The sequence below is a fragment of the Telopea speciosissima genome, chromosome 7 (genome assembly GCF_018873765.1).
Source record: "Telopea speciosissima isolate NSW1024214 ecotype Mountain lineage chromosome 7, Tspe_v1, whole genome shotgun sequence".
Classification (NCBI taxonomy): domain Eukaryota; kingdom Viridiplantae; phylum Streptophyta; class Magnoliopsida; order Proteales; family Proteaceae; genus Telopea; species Telopea speciosissima.
In genome coordinates, this window is record NC_057922.1 from 16,803,559 (window position 1) to 16,816,520 (window position 12,962).

Genomic DNA, 12,962 nt, shown 5'->3' on the forward strand with positions numbered 1-12,962 from the left:
TGACTGGAGCAATCCTTTCTCAACCTCAAAATGGGATCTCTTGCATCAGAAATCCCATAAAATAGTGGGTAGGGAAATAAGTAGAGATTCACCCGACATATTGTTGGTTGGTGAGATCACAGTCACTGTGTGATTAGCATTTTCGATCCAAAATAGTAGGCCATCTCTTTAATAGTTATGTTTTGCAAACTCATTGCAGGCTTGCAGGCTTGATTGTGAGAGGATGACCAGAGGAATGATTCTAACCACCCTTTCTAACTATTCTGGCCCAATAGTATGATTATGGTTTTGCTTGCAAGCACACATTGATGGCTTACACGGAAGAACTTATGTTGGTGGGTCACCTCTTCACTACTAATGAATATAAAACAAAAAGATGGAAACAAAAAAAGGAAGTTGAAATGGAAACAAAATGATATTTTCCTTGCATATCAAAACAAAAATGAAAGTTTAATGATCAAAGCCTAGCCATATATCATGTTTTTATTCTTAAAACAGATTGTTTTGGAGAATCAGCAATCTTAGAAACAAAGCTGGAAATGCTCAAACAAGATGATCTGAAATAGTTTTTAATATGAACCAAAGCCACGTATAGCCGTTATAGGTAGGGACTAAGACAGCATTCACCTCTCTAATGATATCATGCTCATGATCCCATTAAATAAGGTCATCATCATGATTCAAGCTCTATAGTCCCAACCATTTTTGTGGAGGTATCATATTGTGGATCCCAATCCACATTCCACCATATGCCACTAAGGCTATCATTCCAACTCTCCATTCTATTCAACACTGCATCATTTGTCATGGCCCAAAACCTTAAAAGGCAATCAACAGAATCATCCTCTCCCTGAAGATTGAGACATTGAGTTACTACAATATCAATACAGCTGTTTACATCATTGCCAAGTATATGGAGGACATACAGGTGAAATGGATCTCTTATCTTCCAAAAGCAAGCCTGGGATTTTTTCTCTGTTTTTCGGGGTGACAAATTATTAAGTGCAAGACAACATCAAACAGAAACAAAGATTAAAACAATAGAAACCATGCAACTTCCTTTTCCTCACCAAGGAAAACTGAGTCCAACCAGGTTGTAGCAAAACTCAAAATCCTAGCAATCGAGCACTCCTATATTTACAGTATGAAAAAACAGCCTTTAACTACATTGCATGTAATAAGAAAAGGTGAAAATGAAACATGTATGCTTTAACATCAAAATGAAGGCTATAATTCCCAGAGAATGGGTGAGAATAAAAACCAAAAAGGCAATCAAACAAGCACTGGGAGACCAATCTTTATGTGGCAAAATGCTCTTTCTTCAGTTTCTCTATGTTTCTTTTCCTCGAGTGTTCTAAGTGTGGATTTTCATCATCTTACTTTACCAAGAAAGGGGAATCACAATACTAGATGGGCTTGTTTCTTTGTCTTGCATCCCTTTCTTGAAATCTTGGAGCTGCAAAAGATACATTAATCAGATAAATAAGAATCAAGGCAATAAAAATGATGAGGTTGACTATATATACATACCAAGACCATTAGCCTCAGAAGTCCTCATGATTCGAAGCCTCTTCACAGTATTGAGGAACATCCTACACACAAATAAGGTAGTGCAGACACATGTAAGCATTAATAAAGTAATAATAAAGCAAGATAACAATGGAGCAGAATTTTAAAGGTGGTCCATTTCATTATTTCTGTCGCTTGGGGGGACGGTAACAGCTCAGGCTGTTGGCGTGAAGATACAGGTCTGAGTTTGAGGTAGCCACTCCATGAGAACAAAAAAATGAAAAATTAAAAAAGGCAGAAGACAAGGACCAATTCCAATCTACCTTCCGAACCAGGTTATAGACCTTTTATTTAAGCATTTCCCATAGGTGTGTAAGCTTTCATTAATCATCTCCCAATGTTCCCCTTTTCCTCAAATATGATAAGATGCTAACACCATGTTCTTTTTCTTCTAGTCATTAGGTCGGTTAAGTTGTGAAGAAACCTATGTCTAATTGTCAAGGTATAGAATGCAAAACTTTCCCTTACTCTCATGCTTGGCATACAGTACACTATATGTATAAGGAATCTCTTGTAATCTCTCACCACCTTCACCCCTTGGTTCGAACACACCATAAAGAAACACCAATTCCAATTACTTCATAGAATAAAAATTGTCCAAGCAGGCAACCTTTATTTAGGGGAAGCCATTTCCCCCCAAGGATTCAGAGATCAGAAAAATATATTCAGGGCACTTTGACCTATAAATAAACTTCCCTTTTGCTTCATATGAGAAGAAGATTTGAGGACTATCTGAATAATATAAGGGATTTATACCAGGATATGGGAAGTAATAGGCGGGCATCAAAACCCATGTTTATCAATACAAACACCCTAAAGAAAGCATTTCTCACTCAATCCCATCACTATATGTATGTGTCGAAGCAAATATATGCACAAATGGGTGGGTGTATTATCTATGCATGCACGCATATTATGTATATATCATGTATTGATTTGAACAAACGTATACCCCCAAGGAACATCTCCCACAAGCATCCAATCTCCCTCTTTGTCTTCATAAGTGAGCACAAATTCAGATGATCCATCCAGCAATTTTGAAGGCTTTTCTGCTTCCACTACTACACCATGTTCCTTTTCTCCACCTGAACCTAATTTCACAAACCCAATTCCACTATCACACAAAACTCTAAATTGATCAAATAAATCAACATCTATTCCATTAACTATTGAATAGCCACATACAACAAACATCTTTACTACTCTACCTCCAACTATGTTCATACAAGTCATCCAAAAAATAAAAGGGTTAACAAGGCAAAGGATTGACAGAAAAACTCTCTCAGATGAAACCAAAATGGACCATCTGAGAGCTGATATCAGTCAAACTAGAGCAAGTGTGCAACTGCTTTAATTTACAACAAAGAAGGCATCATTCAGTAACAGCTCAACAGATTGTTTCAATGACTTCAGAATTCAAGATGAACTTGTTACCCTAGTCAGGAGGATGGTGTACAAAGTTGACAATCCCTAAATGGTTTGTCACTTGTAAGTACTGCAGAGCAAAGATAATGAAAAGAAAACTCACGAGCAGTATTAACGGTTGTGGTGGGTTTGTGGAACATTTCCTCCAAAGCTTGAGCCAGGGTCTCATAGCAGTTATGAGCATTCAGATCCACCTTTCTACCAATAGGTACACCATCCATGTTCACCTTCACAAACAGGGAACTGGGCAGACGCCCTTTCTCCTGAACATTACTTTTGCTCTTGGTGTTACCATTGTTAGTACCCTTCGCCAGGGCATCCTTACTTCTGTTATTCTCGGGGATCATACGTTCCTCTTCTTCAGAAGATGGGGCCTTCAATTGGCTAACCAAGCTGTTCATCCTATAAGCCCTTATAGGTGGCCATCCCACAACCTGACTGCTGCCAAAAGAAAAACAAACTATGGGAATGAATAACTAATGCAATCAGCCTAAAAAATGAACTGTGACACAAGTTTTAACAATCCAAGATCCTCAAAACCCAAACACTAACTAGAACAAGGAATTAAAGTATGAAAATGAAACAAAATTAGAAATACTAAACAGCAAAACAGAGTACTAGTATTACACATACATGTTTGCCATGAAAAAAGATGCCCATTTTTATCAGCAAAAACCCATATAAGGTTTGCAAAATTCGAGGATGGAGGGGGTGGTTGAACAGATCAAAATGAATTTCCTTTATTTAGATAACGAAAAAAGAAGAGAAAAAAATAGGAATATAGTTACATGGCTAATTTGGAACCTTCAACTAACACGGATTGTAAATAAGAGTTATAATCAAGGCTACAAGGGAAGGAAAAAAAACCAAACACAAGCTCAAAGGAATGAAGAGTTTGATTTTTATCAAGGAATCATACCTGGAACCATTACCAGATCCAACCTCTTGAGCAACAGAATCAGCAGTTCTCTTGGTACCAGAAACAGGAGTAATAACAGAAGGATGAGGTCTGCCAGTACCAGGAGACGAAGAAGAAGAAGCAGAAGAACCACGAGAGACAATAGAAGGGAAATCCTTAGCCGTCAAGATCCTACCATACTCTCCCCAAGCAGATGGCTTATTAGTAGCCTTTCCAGCACCACCCAGGCTCAAACCCAGTCCAAGCTCGAGCTCAGACTCAGCTGGATAAGAAGACACCTCAGACAACATACCCACGTAGTCCTGCTCCACCACTTCCGCCTTCGACACCGTCGACATCGACCCATTTCCGGAGCTTCCAGAAGGAACTCCTCCTCCTCCTCCACCACCACCAGCAGCAGAACCCGTACCTGGTAAACCCAGAACACCTTCCATTAAAACTTCCTTTTTCTTCTGTAACGAGAAGGACAGTTAAGAGGTTAAAAGCAGTTTTGCAGAGGAGCTCAAAGAGCAGAGATTCTGTTTCAACTTTCAAGTGGACGGAATGGAATACGGAAAGGGAGAGAGAGTGAGAGAGATGAATGTGAGGGGTTTAAGAAAGAGTTGGGAGTTAACACAGAGAGAGAGAGAGAGAAGAAGAGTACAAAGGAAACAGATGAAGAGGACAGGAGGATGGTCACCAATCTCTCTCCAGTCACTTGAAAGTAAATGGAATTTGCTTTTTTACTTACTGGTGTGCTTGTTTTTTAGGGGAGACTGGAGAGGAGAGGGGGTTGTGTGCGTGTGTATTGGGCAGCATAGGAGGGAGGGTGGAGGAAAGAAAGAAAGATCAGTTGTGTGGTGGAGGTATTGATGATGGTGGGCCCCATGTGTTTGGCGTTGGTGGTGCATTCTCCGTCTCAATTTGTCCCCACCCTCATTATCTATTTATTTATTTAATTTTCCCGTCTCTCATTTTCTCCTTTTTTTTGAGTCTCAATTTCTCAAGTCTCTCAATTATTCATTTAAAAAAACAAAAGCCCTCAACTCTCATCTCAGGATTTCAAGATTTGGAGTCTCGGCCAAACAAATTTCAGTCAATCTGATTCGTTCGATCCTTGATTCCGGGAACAATTTAGATCGAGTCAAGATAAAAAATTGGCCGAGATCAATCCAGATCTTTTTACCACTACCAAGGGGGGAGATTCTACAACTATCGAGCGAGGGGTCTTAAATTTTATCTAAATATGCAATCAGGAGAGTCGATTCCTTGATATCCTGAAGGCAATGCACTCAGCTGGCATGCAACCGACCAAGTGATTGTTTACAATCAATCCAGATCTCAAATCCGTGTTTTTAAACCTTTAACTCTTCTTTCCGTAGTTTTTCTTGTTGCCACATAAAAGAACAGAGATTAAATACAAGGGTGCAACTTTGTATTAATTTTTTTTTTTTCTTTTTGGTGAAAGAAACTTTGTAATATTAACTATACAACTTTGAACTTCTATACAAAAAAAAATGGATTATCTAAATGTTGGAATTTTTTCAATAATTGTGTGGACGGTTTTGGGTCATTCTTTGGTTTAATGTTGGCTTAGTTTTTTGGCGTTTTTGGATCATTCTTTGATTTAATATTGGCCTGATTTTTTGACTAAGGGACATGTATCTTCAAAGAGACATATCCAAGGGACATGTATCTTCAAAGAGATATATCCATTTATATAAGTGCATTCATAGCACTTGGATTGAAATCTTTTAATCTAATCCATTGATCCAAGAGATACACCTACACCATGGGGTATCTTCAAGAGACACTTATATATAAGTACTTGGATTATAATATTTTAATCATATCCACTCATATCAATGGACACACCCATTCCATGAGGTGTCTTGAAGGGATACATCCACCACTATAAATAGAGGTGAAATGGATAATCCAACTGATTCAATTTTTTTAGTACGATTTCAGTCAGTCAGGCATTAACAAATTCTCAATCCTCTGATAGTTTCAAGTGATTACTGTCTCTGCAAATCAGTAATCAGTCCAGCCTGTTTTATCTTGGGAGGCAGATTTGCTGCAACCCAATACAGTAATAGGGTGTAAATACTGTCTTAAGGACAGAGCGTTCTAGTTCGACTTAGGCTATCTCTTTGTCCTCTTCTTTTGATATCAGTGTTTTTTCTAACACTAAATAACAATTCTGTGGGTGTATTTAGAAATTGGCACATTTTAATTGTCCTTTGTCTTATTCTTAAAAGTTAATTATTTTAAAGGTAAAAATTTTTAAAAAAAAATGAAGAATCACAATAATCAAAAGTTGAAATGATAGTATTTACTCTCATTGGAAACGGTTGTGTTAAACTTAAAAAAGCAAAATATAAGGTCACAATTATTTAACACCTTGAGGATGTCAATTAAAAAATTCATTAAAAATGTACAAAACAATGTAATTTTCATGTTAATAACCCGTTTTGTTTTATAGTTTCCAACACTAATAGAGATATGTCGAACACATGGCATGCTAGATCTAAAAATTGTGGCATATTACCAAATGAGAGAGCCTTGATTCTAAATGTCTTTGCTACTATTATAGATTTGTTTTTTTATGTTAAGAATCTCCAACCTCCCCCCCCCCCCCCCTCCTCCCCTCATCCAAAAAAAAATGGTTAGATATTATAAGGGATAGATGTATTCTCTCCCCAAAAAAATCTGCCCAAAATCAAACAATTAAACAAGCGAGAGAAAAACCTGGTGTTATGCTCAATTATTCACCAACTTTGACATGAGAGGAATTTTAGGTTGTTTCAAACAAAAACAAGAACATATCTCCAAATATAAAATGCTGGATACAAATCTTATGCGATACTTTAGAATCCTAACCCTTATTCTTTGACATTCTTTCTTGCAAGCATAATAGTTTTACATTGTGATAGATCTCTTATTTAGGATAGAGCGTCTTGTAGGGGTTGATTCGCAATGATTATGGAAATCCCATTTTTGCATATACTGGAGTTGAAACTAAAAAGTTTGCCTTGTATATGGAGCTTGTTGCCATATATAAGGGTTAGGTTTTATATGAGGAAAATAACTTCTAAAAGATATCTATCAAATTCAAAGCTAGCTATTGACATGCTAAAGAGAAGAGTGCAAGGACCATGGATGGTGCAACATTGGAAGAGTGATATAGTACATCTTGTTGACAGACTACCATAGACCTATTTTCAACATATTTGGTGCGAGAAACCAATCATGGATTAGACCGCTTCTATGTATTTAGGGTTGGCTAACACCATTATGTATCCATTAGATTTCCCTGATGATCTTCTTATTGTTGTATTTATTGTCGTTTGTATTTTTTCAATAAAATGATATTTACTTATTAAAAACTTCTAGTACTCAATCACAAATTTATTCATGCTCTTCTTGCAATAAAAATCTATATAAATAGTTTAAAACTGCTAATTTGGATTAATCTAACCCAAGTCTTAGTGTAGATCATTGGTCTTAATTGGCATCATTTCCTTCATGTAAGAAAAAGACTCTTTATCGCTATTGGGAGACATAAGGATTCATTGCTTAATGCACTAATTGACATGATTTATTTAGTCTATGACAAACTTATCATATTCATGTAAAGGTTTAAGCCTTCTTATTTTCTATTGCACCTATATCAAAAACAGAATAAAGAAAATTTGTGAGTTATTAAAAATATTTAATATATAGGAAAAAGAATGCTACCAGGTAGCGTGACTCCTACACCAGACATAGGAGCGTGCAAAAGTACCACCTTGCCCTCCAATGCCATGAAATAAAAAACTGCATTTATGTTGATGCCCTTGCATGTGCTCTCATTGGTCCCCATATTGGTGCAAAAACTACCTACCCAGATAACGATCTCTTGCCCTTAATATACTTAGAGTAGTATTATCCATTTTATGTTATTATTATTATTTTTTGTATAATTGGGTCACCGGAAAATTCATGGAAGGTGCCTTCATCATGTTAAGTTGCATGACTAACCCTTAACACAATAAGTATACTTGAAATGTGTTTGATGACAAGTGATCACATTGCAAAACATCCACACGAGGACTCGGAATTTTATTATCCACCAGTAGTAGGAAGTTAGGCTTTATGAAAATCATAATCATATATGATTAAGAAAACAAATGTTCAACAATTAGAGTAGACACATACATATGTATAATGTTCTATTTGAATTTTATCACAAAGAGTTCACTTGATTGTATGCACCATTTCTAAAGATAATTTAAGAAAAATAGATGAGGATTCTATAGATCTTAATGCTTCAAGTTAGGTATTAATCCATTAAAATTTTGAATATGAAGAAAGGTACTCTACCTATAGAGTGCAGGAATCCTAAGAGGTCATGGTTCTCTTCACCAAGACACCCTTTCTGACCTTCTCTAGTAGTTGTAGTTCAAGTGAAAAATATAATAATTTTGCATCTATTTTTGGGGGTAAATGGTTAAGTGCTTTGGTTGATATCAAGTATCACCAACTTTAATAAGTAGGTATTACTCTAAAAGTCTTAAAAGTAATGTTTTTCCTAAAACATATTCTAATATTTAACTTCTTGCTTTGCTTTTTCTTTTTCAAGTTTGTCTGCTTTTAATGGGCCAAGAAGCATGAAAACTTGTTTTTAAAAGTTGAACACTAAAGAGGTTGCAATTTTGAATTCCATGCACTTACTTTACCATCATTTTATGCCTTTAGCTCTATCTAATGGAAAGTGGAATGGGTCTTACTGGATCCGGTTTGAATTTGGTTAAACCAAACAATATCAAATTGAGGGATATTTTTCTTAATATTGATATGATTGGCTACTTAAACCAGACTAGATCAAAATTAATCTCCCAAGATTCTCAGTTTTCTTTTTAGGTCATTGTCTTTAGGGCTTTCGATAAAAACCAACAGTTACTTCAAAAAAAAATAAAAAACTAATTCAGATTACTTTTCAGTTTGATATTTGGTACTTTGGAGTTTAGGGATTGAAGTATCAGTATCAGTCAAAGCCGATACTGATCCAATATTGATCTAGATCGATCTGTATCAAGATTGGATTGGCCAAAAATTGGATTGGCCAAAAACGAAGAAGTACCAAATTTAGGGATTGGTCCTTGTATCGGATTGGATCGATTAAAAAATAAAACACCTTGAAATTTTATAAAAGTTTAGAGATATGAAAATATACCTACTTTCAGTAATATAATGGACAAAATAATAAACAAACTTACAATAAAAATATTAAATCTTAGAAAGTTTTTTTTATTTATTTTATAAGTAATGGGGAGGGAAGATGTGAATCAGGAGATTTAAACCCAAAATCTCGCACCACAAGCTACCAAGTGCGCTAGTCATTTGTTTACTTAAAAATCTAAGAAATTGTAAACAAAAAAAAAAATGTGGACTTTTTGGTGAAAAAATATCCACCAAAAACTAAAGTACTTGTGCATTGGATCAGCCGATCTGAATCCGACACTATTCACATGGCCAATATCAATTCCCGTCCCAGGTTTGGTCTCGGTTGATACCATGCAAATCCGATACCAATGCCTCAATCCATGCTCTGGAGTCTGGACCAAGAAATAAACCCGGTCCAGTGATCAACCCTGAGAAATATTAAAACAATAGTTACAACGTCGAAATGTCACGAAATTTTGAAATCCCTAATATGAGGAGAAATTGGTTTTCTCTCCAATTCTCAATTCTCCCAAGCAAAGGGCCCCACGAGGCAACGACTTAGATTCACAACCGACAACCCGACATAGTGGGACCGGATATCACGTGGCCTGTCACGTTGGACGGAGAGTCACGTCGGCCGACAAGGTGCGCGGCGTAAACGGGGAAACGTGGGGGCCACCTTTGGTTGGTTTAGACAGAGACACAGCTTGGCAGTTCGATAAGGTTTTGTGTTTAACAAAGGAAAGGATTTGAGGTCCGGAGTTAAGGAAAGGGTGTTGGAGTCCGTGGCTGCTCCTTCCCGGACCGACCGGCACGGTCCAACCTCCTTAATCTCCCTCCTTTCTTCATCAAAGCCGTACGGCTATGTCGCAAGCCGTGGAGACAAAGGTCCACATCAGTCTTTTTATTTACATGGGGCCCACTAGAGGATATATTCCTTCATAATTAGAAAATCTGAAGTAGTGGATACGATGGAATTATTATGTGTTCCCACGCCTCGCCAACCGTGCTTTATTACTTGATGGCACCTTTGATCCTATCACAGACGTACACGTGGTATGATGCTGTGTGACATCATCTGACAACTGACAGGAATCAGGTTGCCATCGGGTTTCCATTTTAGGGGTCTTTTTGGATTCCGATCCAACGGTTGAAATTTTATGACATATGGTGGTTCATGGATAAAATTTTGATTCTTTCAAAGAAATCAAGCAAAAAAAAGGAAAAAATTTTGCTCCAAAAGTTTTTTTTTTTTTTTTTCCTGATGCCCTTGCGTGGTTTAATCCCAGCCAATCATATGAATTGGACAATGTAATGCACCGCATGAATGTTCACCATGTGAACAGCTTCATTTTTTGGTTTTGGGTATATATGCGGTGCATTGAATTGGCCATTACACACATAGGGGCTAAGATTGGACCACATTCGAGCAGCAAAAAGTGGGCTGGGAACTGGGATTGGAATACATATGGCCATATGGGTAGTAGGAAAATTCTTGTTGCTCCATTTGCAGCAAAATTTTATCCTAAAACTGTAAAACATAGGCTTATCCATGGTATAGTTTTTGTTTGTCGAAGAGCTTTAGAAATATGATCCATCCAATGATCCAAGTGTAACTGAAGGAAAATTATCTCCTCCAGTTTTCTGCCTGCTCCAGTTTCTCCAGTGCCTATACTAAGGGGGTGGATTCCACCCGGGCTAAGTGTTCGATCAAGGGTAGGATGGTCATTGCACCCCCTCCCCCCTAATTACAGGCACTGGGGGAACTAGAGCAGGCAAAGAACTAGAGGGGACAAAGATCCAACTGTACCCCTTATCTTTTTACTATGTTAAATTTTCTTGAGAGCCTTCTTTCTTATTCTACGAAGATTTCCTTTCAATTTGATTTTGATTGATTGAAGAGTTGAGCGCCCGAAAAGCAATTGATCAATGGAATGGGAAGGAGAGTTTCAAAGGCGAGGACCACTTTGTTGAAGTTCTCATTTCACTTGAACTGAAAGATCAGTTTCATCCATAGCAAGCGCAAAGAGAAATAATGGTGTTGAAGATGCATAGATAAGATCATAAGGGCCTATATAGATGATATATAGCTCTAACTGGATAGCAGCCTGATGCCCTTCTACCACAAAAAGGATTACAACATCCCTATCATAAGGAACCCCTTCAGCCTATGTTGTTGAAACAAACAAAATCCAACCCTAAATTGTAGCACCTTTAAAAGCAGCTACATCAAGGTGAAGAGGAGAATCTCTCCAACAAGAGGTGGTAATTGAATCCTGCACAAGTGCATGCATAATCCAATCCTTAATTGTAATGGGTTAGGGTTTCTTGACAAATGATGAATAAATACGGGCTCAGAAGACATCCTTGATGTGGTGTACCTTGTTCGATTATTGAGCCATTGACCTTAAGGTGGTACTCAACAGTTCTCACACATTGCATGATCCAATTTATCCAGATGTTGTCAAAGCCAAATTTTTTGGAAAATATGCTCCATTAAATCTTATCGAAGGCTTTACGAAGATCAAGTTTTAAGGCCATAAAACACGATTTATGAGCAAAATAAATATGATTAGACATGGCTCTGGTGGGGGATAAAAACACTCTAATGTGGGCTTATAATGTGGTTCAGCAAAGGTTTTAACCTATTAACGAGGCATTTGACAATGATTTTGTGTTCTACAAGATTTAAAAGCATTCACTAGTACTGGAAAAAATTCATAACCTCCAATATTGTTCCATTGATTTGAGATTACATATATGTGTAGTGAAATCATATATATTCTCCTCTACCCCTACAATCCTATGGCTAGGGTTTATTACAAAAAAAGTAATGCTGAGAATAGAAGGAGAGAAAAAAATAAACAATAATAGAACAAGTAAAGAAGAAAGAAACTATAGAAAGAATAAACTTAGGAAAGAAGGATCCAGATTCTCTACTGCCTCGGGCAGAGGTAAGGCGGTCATTGCTTGCCTTATCGAGTCTAGGCAGCATAGTCCTCTCGGGCAACTCGACAGTAGAGGATCCAAATTGCACCTCCATGCATGAGTATTGGTCAACCTAGGCGTTGGGCTGGCTATAGAAAGAAGATCTCCATATATTCTGGGAAAGGCTGGATGTTGGGTGTGCCCTTTGAGACTCCACTGAGTCCTCTATGAGTATACGATCACAAATAAATCTAGGGATAAGCCTAAAACTTACATTGATGAAGTTTACTATGAACCTGGTCAGGGAAGATACCCTTAGCGAAGAGTGTTGAAAATGAATCGTAATAGTATGTAGAAAATAATGGAAATAGCAAATAACAATCACAAAATGAACACAATGATTTACGTAGTTCTGTAAGATTGCCTACGTCCACTGTGAGATGAGATCTGTTTCACATTTTCACTATCAATGGAAATATGGTTACAACCGCTCGTCCTATCACCTCTCTCAAATTTTGTTACAAAGAAAGAATCCTCGCTACATATTTATAGCAAAATCCTATACAAGAATTTTACCGAATACCCATATAGTCCAAAAAACCCTACGACCTTTTAACGGCCCTTCAGAATCAATCCATAAATCAAGCAATAGAATACAAGACATCGTACCCCAACAAAGAGGAGAAATGAAAATCACCTTGGAGAGTAGGGGGGAAAAAGTTGGTATTTTGTAGATGTCCGGGTTTCAAGAAGCCATCGGTCGCCGGAATTGGAGAACAAAAGAGATCATTGGAATTCGTAGGCCAATACTGCCACTACCATTGGTTGCCATTGTTTTTTATTTACCACTGCAATTGGATCATTATCACCTACAATTCTGATACCCTCCAATTCCCCTACAATGCCTCACATGGGAGTTGAAATGACCACTTAC

At 37.3% G+C, this 12,962-nt stretch overlaps 1 protein-coding gene across 4 annotated transcripts; it reads right to left on the reverse strand.

Annotated features, from left to right (window-relative positions):
* Positions 1-986: 986 nt before the first annotated feature.
* Positions 987-4,520, reverse strand: LOC122669225 (auxin-responsive protein IAA12-like). 4 transcript variants are annotated; one of them, XM_043865931.1, is made up of 5 exons: positions 3,914-4,520; positions 3,098-3,432; positions 2,522-2,654; positions 1,531-1,592; positions 987-1,456 (listed from the first exon to the last, which is right to left on the reverse strand). In XM_043865931.1, exons 1-5 carry the CDS (start codon positions 4,345-4,347, stop codon positions 1,407-1,409), a joined length of 1,014 nt encoding a protein of 337 aa, XP_043721866.1. In that variant the 5' UTR covers positions 4,348-4,520; the 3' UTR covers positions 987-1,406. The 4 variants fall into 4 exon arrangements, with proteins under 4 accessions (XP_043721866.1, XP_043721865.1, XP_043721863.1 ...); XM_043865930.1 differs by having other exon boundaries at positions 3,098-3,435; XM_043865928.1 differs by having other exon boundaries at positions 2,522-2,660; positions 3,098-3,435; positions 3,914-4,518.
* Positions 4,521-12,962: the final 8,442 nt, after the last annotated feature.

Bases quoted from the DNA above. Each gene is read 5' to 3' on its own strand.
- LOC122669225 (XM_043865928.1), bottom strand. From the start codon at position 4,347: ATGGAAGGTGTTCTGGGTTTACCAGGTACGGGTTCTGCTGCTGGTGGT. The intron at 3,436-3,913 runs GTATGATTCCTT...TTCTTTTGGCAG, and splicing joins GGATCTGGTAATGGTTCCAG to CAGTCAGGTTGTGGGATGGC. The intron at 2,661-3,097 runs GTGAGTTTTCTT...TTGTGAAATTAG, and splicing joins CACAACCGTTAATACTGCTC to GTTCAGGTGGAGAAAAGGAA.